This window comes from Rhodofomes roseus (genome assembly GCF_022264815.1).
Source record: "Rhodofomes roseus strain CIRM-BRFM 1785 chromosome Unknown C8Q71scaffold_1, whole genome shotgun sequence".
NCBI classification, from domain to species: domain Eukaryota; kingdom Fungi; phylum Basidiomycota; class Agaricomycetes; order Polyporales; family Fomitopsidaceae; genus Rhodofomes; species Rhodofomes roseus.
The window spans coordinates 106184-124214 of record NW_025952957.1 but is presented as its reverse complement, the minus strand read 5'-3'; the positions used below and the strand labels follow the sequence as shown (position 1 = coordinate 124214).

Genomic DNA, 18031 nt, shown 5'->3' with positions numbered 1-18031 from the left:
GGCTGGCCGTCTCAGCGCCGCCTCCCGCTCTCCTTGTCTCCTCCATCCTACTCTTCTGCCCCGACGCTGGCCTCGTCGCCCACAATGCGGCTCGCCAACCTCCTCCGCCTGCCCTCCTCGCTCCTCCTCGCGTCCCTCACCCTCGCCATCGCGGCCCTTCCGGTCAGCTCGGACGAGGTCGAGCTGCTCGTGCTCACGCCCGACGACTTCGACAAGACGGTCGCCAGCGGCGTCTGGTACGTGGCAATAGCTTCTCGAGCATGCAGGTAGATTGACGTGTGCTCCGTGCAGGTTCGTCGAGCACTTCTCGCCGTATTGCGGCCACTGCCGCAACTTCATGCCCACATGGAAGAACATCGTCCAGGAGATCGCGAACATGTCCGACCCGGGCATCCACCTCGCGCAAGTGAACTGTGCCGTCCACGGCGGTACGTAGCCCATGTCCACAAATGCTGATCGTCACATTCAATCAGCCTCCCGCAGACCTGTGCAAAGCAAACGGCGTCGACGGCTACCCCCAGATGAACCTCTACCGCGACGGCAAGTTCGTCGAAACATACCGCGAGGCAAGGTCCCACGAACTTGTCACGTCGTATCTGTCCAAGCACGCCGAGCCGACATCCCTGCCTGCCCTGCCAGAGACCACCGAGGCCCCGGTCGTTACCGCTGTACCTGAGCCTGGGCCCCAACTCAAGGTGCAGGAGCACAGGGAAGCATACAAGTCGGCTGTCCCTGCGAAAGACCTCAACCCGGATGGGAAGGTGCTGGTTCTTGATGACAAGACTTTCCAAAGCGCGGTGGATGAGGGGCATTTATTCGTCAAGTTCTATGCGCCATGGTACGTTCCCGGCGTGGATACTCCACTCAATGCTGTCTGACGCGCCATAAAATGAAGGTGTGGACACTGCAAGAAGCTAGCACCAATATGGGCTCAGCTCGCAGAGCAGTTGCAGCACAAATTGACCATCGCGGAAGTCAACTGCGAAGCGTACGATTCATTGTGCCGAGCAGAGGGCGTCCCGGGCTTCCCGCAGCTTGTCTACTACGGCGGCAAGGACGCAGGAAAGGTCGAGTACACTAGCGGCCGCAAGCTCGATCAGCTGAAAGCATTTGCGGAGAAGGTGTCTGGACCGTGCGTCGTCGCGTTCCTTGTCGCGTTTAGCTGTCTGTTCTAAATTATCCTACTTTAGGCCGATCCAGGAGCTGTATTACGAGGACCTCAGCGCACGTATCGCAGAGTACCCTGCGATGTATCTTTTGCTTCACCCATACTCCGACAAGGATATCGTCGTATGTAGCCCATTCCTCACACTCCAAACATGGTGCTCAATGTCCTGTGTAGAGCGATGTCGTGGAGGCTGCCCAGGCTCTGTTCGGCTCTCCCCCGGTCTTCACATCGGCCTCGCCCCAGTTGTTCGAGCACTTCAATGTGCAGTCCGACTCTGCCGTGGTCCTCGCGCTGAAGGACCATGACGCTATACCCGCCGCTGTCTACCGGCTCCCCGCAACTCGGTCTGCCAACGACAAGGATGCTCTCGTGAACTGGGTACGTCCTTTTCCAACCAGCCCATACTTGCGGCTAAGCTCATCACTCCCCACAGTTGCTCAAGAACCGCCTCCCGACGAGCATGGAGCTCGACTCGGATACCTTCCAAGACGTCATGAACGCGCCGCACAAACCGCTTGTCGTCCTCGCCGCCGCGCCCGCTGCGGAGCTCCAGGCGACGGCCGCCGAAGTCCAGCGCATCGCGCGGCAGTGGCGCAACGCGAAGAGCGGTGCCGGCGTCACATTCGTCTGGATGGACGCAGGCAAGTGGGGCAAGTGGCTCAAGAGCATGTATGGCGTCAAGCCCGACAACGGCCCGCAGGTCGTCGTAGCGGACCATTCGGTGAGTCGGACGTGTGGTTCGTGCGTCGGGTGTTGCTGACGGTTGGCGCTCGATTTCAGCGTCTAGTGTACTATGATGTGGACCAGTATGGCGAGAAGATTCAGCTCACGACCACGAGCGTCTTCTCTGCTGTCCAAGGCGCACAGGCGGCGACGATCGCTTACAAGCACTCGGAGAACATCGTTGAGCGTTTGGCACGGGTATGTGTTTCGTTCACGCCGTCAGTATCTAATCCTGACATGCTTCCAGTATCTCAATAATAAACTGACGTCCATCGAGTCGTTTGTGCTGCTCTACCCATGGCGCACACTGTCCTTTGTTGTGCTCGGAATCCTCGTTGTGTTTTTCATTGCGCGAAGAATTTTGAGTTCAGACTTCGAGGCAGGTCATGGTGCATACCGCAAGTCGGACAGGTTAGATTAGCATATATCTATCGCCGTTGTGATGTCCTCATGTTCTAGGGTAATCCGTAGTACTTTTTGTCCGTATTAACCGGGTGGTACAGTAAGCGCATACTTTGACTATGCTACAATGGATGGATGCAACGGCAGATGCAGGCTACACACTCAACCCCAATACAAGCTCTCATGTGGGCCGGGCAGCAGCTCACTCGGAACCAGCCCAAGGGGAGACCGAATCGTCAAGGAGAATCCCGTTGATGCGATTCCACACAGCGGGAGGGAATTTCCTGCGAAGGATGCGTCAGTTCGTGCCCGCGGAACTGGCTGACGCTTGACATACCTTGCTTGTGCTCGGTCAAGCAGCGCGACTGCCCTCTCCCGATGGCGATGGGCTAGTTCCGCCCGCACCATAGCTTCCCAAGTCGACGGCTATTCACTTTTCAGTCTGAGCCTACAATACAATGCCATGAGACATACCTCGCGATATACAAGCGCATCAACTGGTACTTGTGCACTTTCGCTGGCTTGTGCATCATGAGGTGCATGATTATGGGGAGCGGCGACGCCTTCGGGAGGATCAGCCAAGCCTTCGAAAATCTCTCGCGAGCGCTCGATGTCACCAGCGGACGCGTAGGCTTTGATGAGGAAGTTGGCGATGTACGCTGTCATATGAATCCCGAGGTCCTTCATCTTCGACACGTAGATCGGTATGAGGTCCACTCGGCGGTGGGTAGCCAGAACGGCAATCAAGGACTCGAAAACCACGGCATCAGGCAGTTGAGCACCCGACATTCGTGTAGAGGGATGAGAGGCGATAGTGTCAAACAGAGCCAGGGCCCCATCCACATCCCCCTGCACGTATCCAACCGAGTGAATCAAAGAGGCCCAATGCGTGCCCTGCACGATTGGTTTGCGACCAGTTGTGATCTTGTCGAAGATTCGTCCCATGGCAGCCGCGTCAACGGGTTCAATCGTCCCGTATGCGTCCAACAATAGCTGCGGCGAAGAAGGTTAAACCTGGTCATCCATCAGATCAGGCAAACTTACCTTGTACGTATGCGCAGTAGGCTGAATTCGCGCGGCAGTGAGAGCGTCGAAGTAATGAAGGGCGCGAGCACGATCCGGCCGTATAGTGGTGTACACCTGCATCATCGTATTGTAGGGAGGGACGCGGGGCTTGAAGCTGGAACAAGAAGCCATCTCCGCGAACAAATTCTCCGCGGACGCGACGTCGCCCACCCGGCAACACGCTGCGATGACCGCACCGTAGGTCACCGACGAAGGCCCCATGCCATTCATAGTCTTCATCTCTTTGAAGAGAGCGAGTGCGTCATCAGCTTTGCGCGCCCTGGCAAGTTTGGAGATCGTGGTGTTGTACATAAAGGTGTTAGGAACGACGTTGAGTTGGCGGGCCTCGCGGAAAAGCGCGATGGCGTTGCTTGCGTCATCCGTCGTGTCCTTGACAGCGTGAATCAATGCACCGTACGCATCGGCAGAAGGCGCGCCCCCGTGGTCGATGATGCGAAGCCTATGGACGTGGGCAGCATTCGCCTCGCCACCGTGAGCAAGTGCAAGGATCATGCCATCCTCCACGAGGAACCAGGCGTACGACTGTCGCTCCTTCTCGCCTTCCATCGTCTGCAGAACAAGTTGTGCGCTGTCGTACAGGTTTCTCACCTTTTCGAATTCACGCTGTCGGCCGAGGGCAATAATCAGACGAGCCATGACGTCCAGACGGGGATATTTATTCCGTGCGCGTCCAGCTTCGAACCGTTTATAAGCTTCGGTGGCAGGTATACGCGCAGCAGACATGGGCCAGAACTCTGAGACAAACGCGCTGTGAGCTTGATCCACCATGATATGGGAGGGAACATCTCGGCCTTGCAGCGCGACATCACCGTCTTGCTTGTTGACATCGTCCTGGGGAGGTAGATCCAACGTCGGCGTGAAAGCGGGATCGTATCGGCGCATAAGCTCGAGGGCGTAAGATGAATTTCGCTGGGCACGCAGGCGACTGTACAGTTGGACACGAAGATGCATCGAGAGGTTGCTGAGCTTCACGTCCGCTCGCGCCATGTCAGCAAGAACGTCTTCGATTGTTGCAACACCGTCGACTGTGAAGGCGCTCAGGACTAGGACAGCCCATTCCTGCGAGGACAGTGTAGGCAGCCCGGAGGGACTGGACCGAACAGCAGCATAGTGCATCTGGCAGCATGCAAGCACATCCACCGGAACGTTCGCATGCGAGCGCAAGAACAGGCAACCCAAGTCAAGCGTCTCCGGCAAGGACAGCTTCCCATCAGCCTCCTCGATGTAGCGTTGAGCGAACCCTTGCAAGAATTCGTGCAGAACTCGCGCCTTCGAGACGAACCCCGCGGGAAGCTCTTGCGCGGAGAGGCCATTTCTGACTCTCGTCTCACGCACGACATAGTAGCGCACAAGACGGCATGCTTCCTTTGCTTTCCCTTTCGAGAGCAGGAGATGCGGGAGTTCCATGCCCAGCTCGCGATGTCCCTCGCCGTACACAGGATGAGAGAGGAGGTGAGGTCCAGTTCGAGCAACCAGGGCGAGGACTGTATCCGTAATGGAGGCCACCTTGGCTTCCTCGAGGTCCGGATGCAGCGTAAGGTGGCGGAACAACGTCTGAAGCACTAACTGAGCCTCATCGTTCGGGAGCAAGAGGCCGTCCTGATCAGCCAGCCGCTCGAAGGAAGTCATGACTGTGAGGAGATCGTCGACCCGGCCGTTCAGACACAGAGCTTCGATGATAGTCGTCCAAATGGTGTTGTCTGGCCTACCCGGGCTTGTTGACGCGTCCAGAGGCTTACGGGGTCCAACCACTTGCAGCAAGAGCCTATTGAACCACGCCAGCGCCGTGCTGACCTCGCCCGATTGGCAGAACGATGTAATCAGGCGGCTGAAAGTGTCGATGGATGGAGGAGGAACGTCCGAAACGTTGAATGCGTCGCCAGCCTTCGTGTCAAGCATCTGCTCCAGCAGGCCGAGGGCAGCCGTATGTTGTCCACTCCGCACGTACGCCTCGATCATGCTGTTCCAGACGTCGATATGATAGGAGCGCATGACACGGTTAGCGGAAGCGTCGGCTTCGCCTTCCACAAAGGCAAAAATCATCCCAGATTTGCAAGCCTTCCTAAATTCCTCGAAGACATCCTTCACGCCTTCCCAGTCGCCGGCGGCGTTATAGACGGACATGAGCAGCTCAAAGGTACGGGGGCTGGGTAAGACATCCTTGCGACGTTCGAAATGAGCAAAGACGTGAACAGCAGCTTCCGTGTTGGCGTGGTTGGCGCAAGATTGGAGGAGATTGTGGTAGACGCGAAGAGGTAACTTCGTGCGATGATCGGCGCAAACCGTCTGAAACAGCATCATAGCGGATCGAAAGTTATTTTCAGCACGCAAGCCCGAGGTGTGGGTGTGTTCTCCAACGTCCGGCGTAACTCCAAGCGTCGTCTGCCATCGAATAGGCCTCTCGAGACGACGCAGCATCTCGTGAACATCACGATCACGGTCCGTGAAAGCTTGTATGAGGATGACGTATGTCCTGAAGTTCGGGGCAACAGAGCGGGCGAGCATGTCGTTGTAGAGCTCGAGGAGGGGCCCTAGAGACCCGTTGGGCACGCGAACTGTATGCAATGCCAACAGAGCTGAATTGTATAAACGAACGGAAGGGGGAGCCGAACGAGAACGCAATTTTGCAACGAGCTCCTCCACCGTGCCTCTGTCTTTACGGCCAGCAGCAAAGCTGAAGTCATTGTGGTCAGCCACTTCGTTATCAAGCGATTCCTCCGCGGCTTCCGTAGGTGGGGTGGGCAGAGACGTGTCCGGGGAGTGAGGCCGAGAGTACAATGCGTCCAAGGGTTGTCTGGTGGGCGAGGAAGCCGGAGGGGATTCGACGTCGAGATAGTCGCTGACCGTCTGGAGAGTGGAGACGGTCGACTGAGAGCGGGCGGGCACATCACGCGCGGATAGCCTGTGGAGGAGAAGTGCGGTGGCTTGAGTTGACAAAGCACCGCTGCCAGAGCAAGGGTCGACGACCGTCTGTCCGCCAAAGGGTCTGGCTGACTTTGCCTGAGACTGCGCTGTACGGATGACGGCAAGGCCAGTGCGTGACCTTGCGCGAGACGGCAGGGCAGCGCCGTGGCTCTTGAGGGCGAGGGCGCCGCGACGAAGAGCGGGAGGGACATCGTCCGAGTCGTCGCCAAGGGTCTGATCGAGGTCATTAACGGACATGGACTCGGCCTGGGTCACGGCCCTGCCAGCACCCTACGAGTACAGATAATATGTAGTGAGCGAAATGAGGACAGGCATAGGTGGTAGGAGTGACGCACCGTGTACCCAGCATATGAGCGACCGCCGGGGTGAGACTTGGCGCCGCCAGAGCCAGCGCCGCGACCGTTCCAGTTGGAGTGAGAGGAAGAGGTCCCGTTCCAGCCACCAAAGTTGCCGGATGCGGTGGACGGAGTGGAGGACGACTGGAGCTGGAGGACATTGCGGATGGTGTGGCCGGTCTGGTTCTGCGCAACCGAGATGGCACGCGCGGTGTGGTGCAGGAGATGGTTTGCAACCTTGGGCAGCATGATGGCGCCTGGGGACGGCCTCAGCAAGAGGCGTGAAACTCACAGCACGGCTGCAGATTGAAGACAAGACGAGGAGGACGATGGCAGCGACGACGGCGAGGGCAGCGACGACGCTTTAAAGAACGACGGCGAGGGCAGCGACGACGGCAGCGACGAGGGCAGCGACGACCTGCGACGACGCTTTATGGGACGTCGAGAGACGCCGAGCCGCTGCCGGCGCGCGTCGTGTTTTTCGCCTCTCCCGGCTCTCCCCGCCAGCACGTGCACGGGCGTCCCATGCGCGCACCAGCGCCTCGCCGCACAGCGTCCTCGTTGATTCTCGCCGTCGTCGTCGCTCCCATCGTCGCCGTCGCCGCGTCCGCCATGAAGCTCGTAAGGTACGCGTCGTGATCGGCTATGCTCCCTGCATCCTGCTTACTGGGCCATAGGTTCCTCATGAAACTGAACAACGAGACGGTCACGATCGAGCTCAAGAACGGCTCCGTCGTCCACGGCACCATCACAGGTACGCGTTTCTCGCCGTCTATCCCTGCAGCCACTCAACCGACTTGTAGGCGTTGACATGCAGATGAACACGCACCTCAAGACCGTCAAGATGACCGCACGCAATCGCGAGCCTTCGTCCCTTGATTCACTCTCGATCCGCGGCAACAACATTCGCTACTTCGTCCTCCCCGACGCCCTCCCTCTCGACACGCTGCTCGTTGACGACGCACCAAAACCAAAGAACCGGAAAAAGGACGATGCTCGGGGCCGTGGGCGCGGGCGAGTGGTGGATCGGGGACGGGGACGGGGACGAGGCAGGGGCAGGGGCAGAGGCTTCTGATCAAAATCATTCTTGCCGCATCATCTTCGTCGCACGTCGTTATGTGGTCTGTATTCTGCTATCCTTGTGCATTAGGTGTGTATTCGATGACGGCCCATCGTTTGAATCTTGAAGTGATCATGAGCAGATCTGTATGTAGGCGGCTCAGCTGTCTGTTTGCCGACTCCAACCATTACAGCTAAGTACAGTCATTACCCCCTTTGTGAGGCACCTACCAATTTGGGCGACCGTGCAACTGGTATAACACGATCTGAACGTTTGCGGGGCTTGCACTTCTTGTCCTTCAGTTTGATGTTTGATTCGCATATAGGGATATCACAGTGTGCAAAACTTAGTAGAAAAATAACATTGCATGAGGAAATATGACATGAGGACAGATCAAAGAGCTTCAGCAACCTGATTGCTACCTTTTGGGCAACACCATGAACTGGCATGCACTTCCCTCTAGGTCTGTTTCATAGACATTGCTACAGTGAACATTGGTGTGCCTCAGTATGCCCAGATACATGATAGAGCTCACTGACACTATGATTCTATTGATTGTGCTGCATTGTTGTACAGCTACCAGCAAATCTATGGTATTCCAGGCTGCCAAGATCTTGGGCTGAGTTTTGAATTCAGCCACAAGGCCATTAGTAGCACTGTCACTGTGCTACTATAGACCGTAAAAATTCTCAAAAAATTCTGACTGATAGGGCTCATACTGTAGAGTCTATTGCTAGTCTCACCTTCTCATGGACCTCAGTACTTATGGTACAAATCACAAAATAAACAGCCACACAACATTGCCAAAAGCGCAACACTGTCATCATGTATATCATACCATTCAATACTTATCACTAAGATGACCTTGGATTCTGTCACTACATTGCTATTATCTTTCATAGTCTGACGAAGTCATAACATCCTACTGCAAGATGTTATGGATTGAGATTAGCACTCACATCTTTAGGATAATGCTATCGAAAGGTGAGATGTGTAATGCCTGCATCAGAAAACTGTCAGCACAGGTAAGACTTTTGTCAGCATGTTCATGACTTACCGGTGAGCTTAGCCCAACAACCGCCATACAGTAGCACGTCATCGCACTGCTGTAACGGTTGCCCTGTATTCTCACTCACGTACACGCTCACATAGTCACAACAGGAAAAATGGAGGCGACGTATAAGTGCTTTTCGCAAAATTTCTCTTACAATGAAGTAGTAAGATCGTAAGCGTGGACTTGTGAGTTCGCATAAGAATGCAATAAGACCCTATTACTGGCTGCACGAGTCAGCGCTAAATCGTGTGAGATGCGAGAAAGCACCGTGGCTATGTATGACACTCCTGCAAGAGTTCGGTGGAGTCTTACATTCGGCTATACCACACATACAACAATGATACAATACTCCACATTTGCTCGTGTGAGATCGTCATCAATACTAACGAGTGTATTGCCACTGGGCGGTAACTTCAACTTGAACGCCGGATGCGGCAAGATCTCAGAACATCGCGAAATTGAGCTCGTCAAGCCAGGGCGGAATCGCTGACGTTTACCAGCAGACTTGACTGGGTATGTCCTTACTGCTCTCGCTGGTACTCCAAGAGAAACGGTGGTCCGTCCACGCACTTGCGTGCATGCAAGATCGCGAAACGCACAAGGATCGCTACTGCACAGAGCACAGCCTCGGCGCCGTCCGAGCAAAGGACATCTTGGTACGTTCGGATTGCACATTGCGCAGATGCAATGTCTTGCTGATACGTGCCCGATCGAGAAGCGCACAGCCACCCGCGGGAGGCGTTGCCAGTGGACCGGGCGCGGTCTCCGAGCGAAGAGAGACGTCAAGTTCACCGAACATTGACGGGTCACTTGGCGCAGGATTCGACAGCGACCTGACAGACTCGGAGTTTGAGGCGGTCCCAATTCAGCACGGACGTTCGTCATTCCCGAACTTAAGTTCCAGCGATGTGCCACAGCCCGGGATAACTCTTGCAACACATGGGGACATCCAGTCAGACTCAGACGGTAAGTATCATGTGTATCTTGATATGGCTATGCACTGCTGACTCACAGCTCACGGCCGTTCCCCTTGACTAGAGGATATGGCCAGTGTATCGTCCGGGACAGGCATAGACCCTCAGGCTGACGCGGAACCTGGCGAGGCTGCATACACGGACACTGCCCGTCCTGAGACCCTCGAAGAAGGAGAAGTCTATGTTGAGTATCACCCTGCTAGCGGGAGACGTCCGGAGGTCCTCGACGTTATTGTGCGTTCCACGCACGACCACTCCTCGGAGACGCCAGCTCGCTCAATTTCTACTCAGACACGGCCACCATGGCATCCCTTCCGTACGTGGCTGGACTTTGAACAAGCGGAGCTCTTTCTACGCACAGACGCTCCGGATTCACAGATAGACGAGCAGCTACAAATAATACAGTCCGGCGCGCCATCTTCGCATGGTGTTACTCTTCGCAATGCGAAGGAGATGCATGCCATCTTGTCACAGGAGCGACAGCAAGATGAGCTTCCCGAGGTGATAGCTGCTGTGTATCACTTGCTCTAGTATTGTACTGATGGCGCCCCTCTCAGTTCAGGACAGCGGAGTTGACCGTCCCCTTTGCGCGTCAAGCGGAGCAAAGATACAGCCTCCGTTACAGAGACCCATGGACCGTTTGCGTCGATTTCTTCGCGGATCCTTTAATAGAGTCGCATCTAGTGCTCTATCCGCAGCGTCGGTATGTTCAACACCCTGAGGAACCTCGTCTTATGCGAGTATGGGATGAGTCTTGGACTGCCGATGATTGGTGGGCAATTCAGGTACTTAGTTCAAGCCTTTTCTCCGAGCATACGGCTGCTGAACACCTCTGATCTCATCAGACAAAGATTGGCAACACAGGTATTGTTATCAACCTCCACGTGTATGCCGATGCAACACGCGTGACGTCTTTTGGGAACGTGAAGTACTGGCCCGTCTACATGTGGATTGCAAACGTACCAAAGCGCATTCGCACCTCGCGCGACAAAGGCCGAGCCACCCTGATTGCTTATTTACCCGTTGTACGTCCCGAGTTCATTTTGCAGTCTGACAGAACTTGAAAGATCCCGTTGCATAGGTTCATGGTGAAGAGGGAGACAACGACTCGCATTTAGTGCAACATCGCGCTGAGGTCTACCACCGAGCGTTAGAGGTTGTGTTCGAGACGTTAGAGATTCCGAGCAAATACGGGATGCTCTTGTCAATGCAATCACTGAAGATACAAGGTTATCCAACGGTAGTAGTCCTGTCAGCCGATTACGAGGAGATGTTCGTGGTTTGGCCATTCTTGACGTTTCGTGCTAAGCTGACTCCTGACTCCTCAGAGTGCGCTTATCTGGAATTCTGGGTCACCGGAGCCACTACCCATGTCCAATATGCCTTGTCCCACGCTCCGAGTTATGGACAAGCAAACAATCGTGGCCTATGCGAAAACAAACACGAGCTATTGAGCTGATCACAATGTCACGAACAAAACGTCACAAGAAGGCAAAGAAAGCAGTCTTGAAGGCGGAATCTCTGCGCGACACAGTTGTTGTACGTACCGTTCCTGTGATGGTTGAGCAGACAACCGACGGCGTCACATAGAATATCTTTCTATTTGGCCTGAGCATGTTCCTCTCGCTCTACCGCATGTTCGTCACGGATCCTTTGCATCAGATTGAGCAAGGCATCCACGGTAATCACATCTGGCCACGCATTATTGACGTACTACCCACGCGATCACGCCAGACGCTAGACCGGAGGTATAGATCTGCGTTTATAAATCGCTGTTCCTATCTGAATTATCCTGTGGCATCTTGCTCTTTACTAGGTTCCAACTGTGTTCAAAATTTCCGGGCTCAGCACTGCACCATTTCCGCCATGGCGTGACACGCCTGAAGTATCTTGCAGGCCATGAACTTGGGCGGATCCTATGTGTATGTGTGGATTTTGTGATCGGTGAAATTGGAGCTGACACATTGACACTTGCAGTATCTCCCAATATTTTTGGAAGGTCTCTGGCCTGACGCAGAGCCGTGGCTTCTCCCTTGTTTGCGGGAGCTTGCATGCGCGTATATACTCACAAAAGAGTTCACCTGTCACACAGAGTTGACGTTGTCATACCTCGAGGATCATCTAGGCAGATATAGCCATTACGTTGAGGTATGTCTTCATCTGAGTCATCATATCGAGAATTGAACTGATCCTCGAAACCTAGTCAATTCACAACAACGAACTCATTGGCTTGTCATTCTCATGGATCAAGAACCATCTCTTTGCCGTGCATACAGTCGACTGTCTGAGGCGGAAGGGGCCACACGACAACTACGCGGCCAGCTTTGGCGAGTCATTACATCGCCAAACCAAACGGGATTATGCTCGGACGAGCCGACAACCTGATAGCTTGGACGCGCAGGTATGTAGACTACTGTAAACCGTCTCAAGAATCTGTACGCATATTGAGATACGTATAGATGACCCGGATGGCCGAAGAGCGTGATGCTATAATGCAAATTGCTGAGAGAGTGCATGCGTACGATGCCGAGCTCGAGGCGAATCCAAATGACGAGTCTAGCGTTCCGGAGCGCGATAACAGTGTGGCCGATCAGCGACTCAGACTTGGCGTGCGAGACAAGCCATGTTCGCTCTCCACGTTTGTTCAGATTATGGCTGGGTCGAAGGAAGGGATCCCATTAGACCGCTATGCTCGGAAATTGGCAAGATTCCTTTCTAGTCACTTTGATGCAACAGTCTCGGACAGATGGGTTCAAGGCATGCCGGTATGAGTTTATGATTGTGCGAAGTGCTTCTACTCTAACTGTAGTCCATCTTAGCTCCGCCGTTTCTACTGCATGCGCATCAAGTACGTCTCAATGGAGTCCGGTGGCATCAATCAAGATATTGTCAGGGCAACTCCAAAGTGGCGGAGGACCGGTCCCCGGCACGACACCGTCATTGTTGATGGTGGAGAAGATGGTGTATGGTTCGGTCGGGTCTACATGTTATGTGAGATCCACGTCAATTCGCAGGCGTACCACCTCGTATACCTGAGGCGGTATGTGTGCCGTGGACGAAGGTTTGGTTACATCCGGCTAGTTGATGATCAGGAGGATACGTTTGTGTTCGCAGAGTCCATAGTACGGACATGCCATATAGTCACGTTGGAGCCAGATGCACAGGAGCTCACAGTGCAGGACATCACTGACCCGGATATGTATCTACGTTTGCGTTCCGTGCAATAATGTACGTCTACCAACTCATTCTATCACACTTGCCAAATTTGGAATGTCACTCGTTGCCACAACGTGTGGCGGTCGCAACGACTCCTCTAACTTTGCCACCGACCAAGCATATCTGCCCTCATAATATCCGGAACCTGCACCATCATCGTTGCTCCGAGTCTTATATTTGACTGGCCTTTCTCAATATCTAATGCACACAAACATACCATTCAAGCATGGCGTCTGATGCCGAGCCGTCTCAGGTTCAAGCTCGCCGGCCGCCAGGCCCGGCAGAACACTCGCCTTCTCAGGAGCCTGAGCCTGAGCCTGATGGTCAATCCGCAGAAATACAGCAATTAACGCAGAAGAAGCGAAAGTACCGAGCGAAGATCCAGCGTCTGGAGAAGCAAGCAAACGACATGCAGAAGGTAATGTCATGCCCGAAGTGAATCAACACATTTTTATCGGGGCTGGTCATGTTCGGATAATAATGATTATTGAATCAAATGCTGACAGGCCTTGCGGGAGTCGAAGAACAACGAGGCCGATCTTGCGTCGCGCCTTGGCGCATCCAAGGCAAGAATCGCCGAACTGGAGGACGTGTCTTTCAGTGGTGGCAGTGACACGGAGAATAATCCGAAGAGGCGCAGGTCTGACGGCAAAGGACTCCCGAGTGAGGGTGTATCCGAGAGTGTATGGCGAGCAGCCTTACATGCCGGAAAGAAGTTCGCTGCCACAGTCACGTTGTGGCCAGACGCTGCGCTCTTCGGCGAGCTCCCGGAAAATGTCGAAGACTGCGTCTCTGAGTCCGCTGACTCGTTTGAACACGCTACCGAAGCAAGCGAGCAAGCATGGCAGATGGTTCAACAGCTCCCGAACTGGCTCCGTACTCACGTTCATGAGAAGTGGTTCAAGGAACGGGTGAGTACCCGCCCATGAAATAACCAAGCTTACAGTTAAATCATGACCCGTGCAGTTCTGTGAAGGGGCCCGTTCCCTGCGTTCATATTGGGTGCATCTAGTTGCCTCGAATCATAGTGCCATCTTCGAGTTTCGTTCCGATCTCTTCTCTACAAAATCGAAGCGCCAAGGCATCCCTGAAGTACAGGAACTGCTCAAGGACAATGCATTCCTGTACGACCGGCCTATCCAATCTCGGACCGACCGAGTTGTTGGTCATATGCGCGGTCCATCTATCATGAAGGTATGCTCCCACGATTAGTATGAGTTATACAGATTGCAAGACTCACCGAAACAGTCGCTCAAGTACCTCCTCAACGGACCATCTGCAGCAACAAGCGAGAGCGGGGCTGCTCACCCTAAGGCCCGTGCATCCAATGCAAGGCTCTGGGCATTGAGTGGTGTCACAGATGCGTTGTTGGTCGCTGGCGCAACAGTGGTTAGTCTGTTCACTCGCATTCCGTGACCGCCCGGCATCAGCTTATCACTTACCTTGGTACTGCAGAATTACTTCGTCCTTACAGGAGCAGCGGAATTCTCCGAACAATCAGGAGAATACGACTTCCTTGCATTCTATAACAAGCGCCTCGAACTTCTGCGATCACTATCGCAGAGCCGCCAACAGAAGACGAAGTACGACGATATCGTGGCTTACTACAACCACGAGCTCTTCCCCGATCAGTACCCGGAAGAGCAATCGAACGACGAGTACACCAACGAGGAGCGCGACTTCCTGGATTCCATCAATCATGCAGACGATGACGATGACGGCGCACCGGCCACTGGCAGCACAGTAGGCGATAATTGATGCTTAGTATCCCCTTCTGCATTCTACATCTTACTTATCTGTATATATTCAAGCTTCCAAATCAACTACTATTACGTCTCGAACGCGGTGCCGGCGCCCGCACTACTGTCATTTCTACTAGGATTGATTCTATACTAGTAGTACCGTGACATGCTAGAGTCACATACTATCTACCTTCCCCTTCCGAGTCCTGTTCATTTGACTACATGTGTCACTAGTACAACAACGTTTAATTGTTGCTCCTATGCCAAAACATCGGCCTGCCTGAACCTCAGCCTGCACAAAATCCGATTCTGTGTGCAGCGCACAACTGTGATTAAGTCACTGCTTGTCACGGAGTGTGACATGTGAGTGCGTGGCCTTAGCCCACCTCCAGATCTCGGCTTCAATGATTAAGGGCTGAGACTTGGTAGATATGTTCTTTGCTTATTAAAAATGCGTTTTGCGTACAGAAACATTGTGGGCAACTCGTTCTTCCACCAAGAGTTGAGTAACATCGCTGCAGTTGCGTGCCACTGGGTCGGCGCTTTTGCAATACCGAATTGGGAAACTTGCAACGTGACGCACCGCGTGGCGAGAGTTCAACCAAAGATCAACGTCAACACGCAACGTATTCTTGCATTGACTGTGACATCCGAGCACTCAACTATCCATACACCGTTGTATACTGTGAGTCACAGCCCGATTATAAGTAGATATTGACAGTCTGATTCCGAATTTATATCAGCTGTAGCCATGAATGAGACGAGTGCTGGCGGCACCCGGGTCGCCGACACTGGTGCCTCCCAACATTTGCAGAACTCACTTAGCATTGGGTGAGTTTACGTGCTTCCAGGGTCTTCAGGTTTAATGACGAGCTACATCTATTCCGAAGGGCTGCACTTCGGCAGGTCGATCAACCTGACGACATGGAAGGTGCATGGGTTGCGCCACCTATGCGGCGAAGTCAATCCTGGACAGAGAGACTTGCGATTTGCTGGAATGATACGGTATGTACACACTCAATTTCGTGTTCTACTGAATTAGCTACTAATGGCCGCGATCGACGGTGCAGGGCCAGAAAGAACATGCAGCTCAAACCGAGTACATGGACAACTACATATCGGAGCGTGTCTTCCACATGTCCATTAACGATCCACAATCACCGTGGCGGCGCAGCGAATCTAACTTCCAGAACCTCCATCTCGTCCAACGGCTCACACAATGCTCCTGGAACCTCATTCCCCTCATGTCAAGTCCTTCGGATCTACCTGACGAGGCTCTAGTTGCAAACATCGACCAGGCGTGCCGCGAAAGCCTGTTGATCTCGAAGGAGGCAATCGAAGAACTGCTCCACTTGCAGTCTGCGACTGTTCGCCGGCAGTATCACATCGGTGAGCGGTCACTAGACCGACTGGAACAGGCTTTGAAGGTGCTGCGCGAGCTCAATAGCCTTGGGTCGGAGGCGTTGAAACAGTACAAGGAGAATGTAGAGGGCTTGGAGGGCTGGGATCAGGCAGCTTTGTTGGACCGTGCCAAACGCGGCCACGGTGACGGGCCTTCGCACTGAGCATTTGAACGTATTACATCGCTCGTGTCGCCCACCTTGATACACAATATAGTATGCTCTTTGGTCCCGTGCTTGACCGACTGCGTGACTTGCGTACATATAGGATTGCGTGCATTGACTGGTGTACGTCATAGTGACGCAGCGGTATGAACATCAATGCTCCATGGTTCGTCTTCATGTCAGTGCTACTAACTTAGTCCGCGCAGATGTTCAAATCCCGGCAAATTGATGCATTAGATCGCAGTAAAGTGTCAGTAGTAACGGACTATTGTGTGCAGACTTAATGATCGGATCTTAGCATACGACAAGGGACTTGATACTGGTATTAGTGCCTGGCGAGTCGTCAGTGAACATTTTTGAAAATGATGACTGCGTAGTGATGAGTACTTCATATCCTACACAGGGCGACCTACAGCTAAGCATAGGTTCTGACCTTGTGGATCATGACTACTCATGATCCAATGCCCGTATACTTGTACCTGGTCAGAGCTCTAAGGTCATGGTCTTATGGCTAGTAATGAGGCGAGGCCATAGCTGTTATCACTGACTCATATGTATTACAATGATGTGTCGTAAGTCATTGTAACACCGGACGCGCTGTCTCTTGAGTAGTCATAACAGCAAACGCGCGTTCTCGTATGAATGTTACGGGAGTGTTATACGTTCTTTTCACTAAAGGTGGGTTCCTTATGAGCGCGTACAAGATGCCCAGAAAATTTTAACATTTCTTCCAATTATAGCTACTTATAGCTACGTATGAGCGAGTGCCCGATTTTCCTGTTGCACACTGCACATGTCATGATATAAATGTGTCATTGAATTGCTTGGTGCAGCAGTATATATACATAGGGGGACAGCCATTGCAGGAGGTATCAAACATGAGGACACACCAGTGCTGCCCATGCGAAGACAAAGGGGCTTATATGTTCAAGCCAATCCACGGATCACGGCTAGTGAATTGCATGAGTACACCCCCGGGTACTCGGGCACCTACCCGTACCCGTACCCACGGGGGTCACGCACCCGCGCGGAGGGTACGGGTCGTTTGCGGGTACGGAGGGTTCATGGCGGGTCAGGGGTACAGACGGGTACAGATGAGTATAGCGCAGGTTCGAGCTTGAGATCACATCATGTACAGGATGTTTGAACTAAACAAAGAATATGGCATCGTTGCGTGGTTCCGAGAAGCCCCACACATCCTCCACATCTTCCGGAGGATCCTTGGAAGCATCCTCACGCGTCACAGACCTGACGTCCTCGTCTTTGATGAATCCCAGTAGGCTCCAGTTGTTCAGGCACATCAGTGCCCGGATCGACTCCGCGGAGAGTCCATTTTGCAGGTGAGAGATGAAAATTCGGCCCTTGCTAAAGAGCCGTTCGACTGCGACCGATGTAGCTGTGGTGAGAAGAGTGGTCAATATTACGACAACAATGAATGCGGCATTACGTACGAGGAATGGTGAGGTACGAGACGGCCATGCGGGAGAGACTTGGGTACATCGCCCGTGATTCAGCACGAGTCCACCAGCCAAGTGCACTGTCAATGGACGCATCAGGATCGGAGCTGAGGTAATGATCGAGTTTGTCGACGATGGGAACCGCAGTCTTCTTGCGGTTTGCGCGCGCAGCGTCGAACATGTTTTGCTTCTTGGTTGACGCCGAGGGCTGCGCACCCGTTGGCGGCTACATGTGCAGTGATGACCATCGACTGGGTAGTGAGCAAAACTGGGAGGGATACAATAGCATGGAACGCACCTGCAGTCTGTCTGTGTCCTCTGGTT

At 53.7% G+C, this 18031-nt stretch overlaps 4 protein-coding genes across 4 annotated transcripts; 3 read left to right on the top strand and 1 right to left on the bottom strand.

The window, feature by feature from the left end:
• The first annotated feature begins 17 nt into the window (after positions 1-17).
• C8Q71DRAFT_738 (thioredoxin-domain-containing protein) lies at positions 18-2568 on the top strand. The gene is made up of 9 exons (XM_047922639.1): positions 18-236; positions 292-428; positions 484-838; positions 896-1132; positions 1191-1287; positions 1343-1546; positions 1602-1889; positions 1949-2089; positions 2139-2568. The coding sequence occupies exons 1-9, from the start codon at positions 85-87 to the stop codon at positions 2310-2312; spliced, it is 1785 nt and encodes a 594-aa protein (XP_047784310.1). The 5' UTR covers positions 18-84; the 3' UTR covers positions 2313-2568.
• C8Q71DRAFT_793272 (uncharacterized protein) lies at positions 2496-6888 on the bottom strand (the record flags this gene model as incomplete). Its single annotated transcript, XM_047925464.1, has 5 exons — positions 2496-2577; positions 2631-2719; positions 2768-3286; positions 3338-6574; positions 6640-6888. The coding sequence occupies 5 exons, from the start codon at positions 6886-6888 to the stop codon at positions 2496-2498; spliced, it is 4176 nt and encodes a 1391-aa protein (XP_047784309.1).
• A 311-nt stretch (positions 6889-7199) lies between these two features.
• C8Q71DRAFT_728663 (Sm-like ribonucleoprotein) lies at positions 7200-8077 on the top strand. Its single transcript, XM_047921984.1, has 4 exons — positions 7200-7265; positions 7317-7393; positions 7443-7789; positions 7842-8077. The coding sequence occupies exons 1-3, from the start codon at positions 7252-7254 to the stop codon at positions 7712-7714; spliced, it is 363 nt and encodes a 120-aa protein (XP_047784308.1). The 5' UTR covers positions 7200-7251; the 3' UTR covers positions 7715-7789; positions 7842-8077.
• Positions 8078-9268: 1191 nt separating this feature from the next.
• C8Q71DRAFT_719279 (uncharacterized protein) lies at positions 9269-16250 on the top strand (the record flags this gene model as incomplete). Its single annotated transcript, XM_047921297.1, has 23 exons — positions 9269-9409; positions 9479-9719; positions 9822-9961; positions 10412-10499; positions 10592-10752; positions 10809-10967; positions 11219-11266; positions 11318-11408; positions 11853-11875; positions 11931-12128; positions 12187-12492; positions 12547-12767; positions 12789-12926; positions 13169-13361; positions 13450-13854; positions 14018-14137; positions 14192-14332; positions 14399-14686; positions 15005-15048; positions 15154-15311; positions 15429-15516; positions 15546-15690; positions 15756-16250. The coding sequence occupies 23 exons, from the start codon at positions 9269-9271 to the stop codon at positions 16248-16250; spliced, it is 4032 nt and encodes a 1343-aa protein (XP_047784307.1).
• Between the last annotated feature and the right edge of the window lie 1781 nt (positions 16251-18031).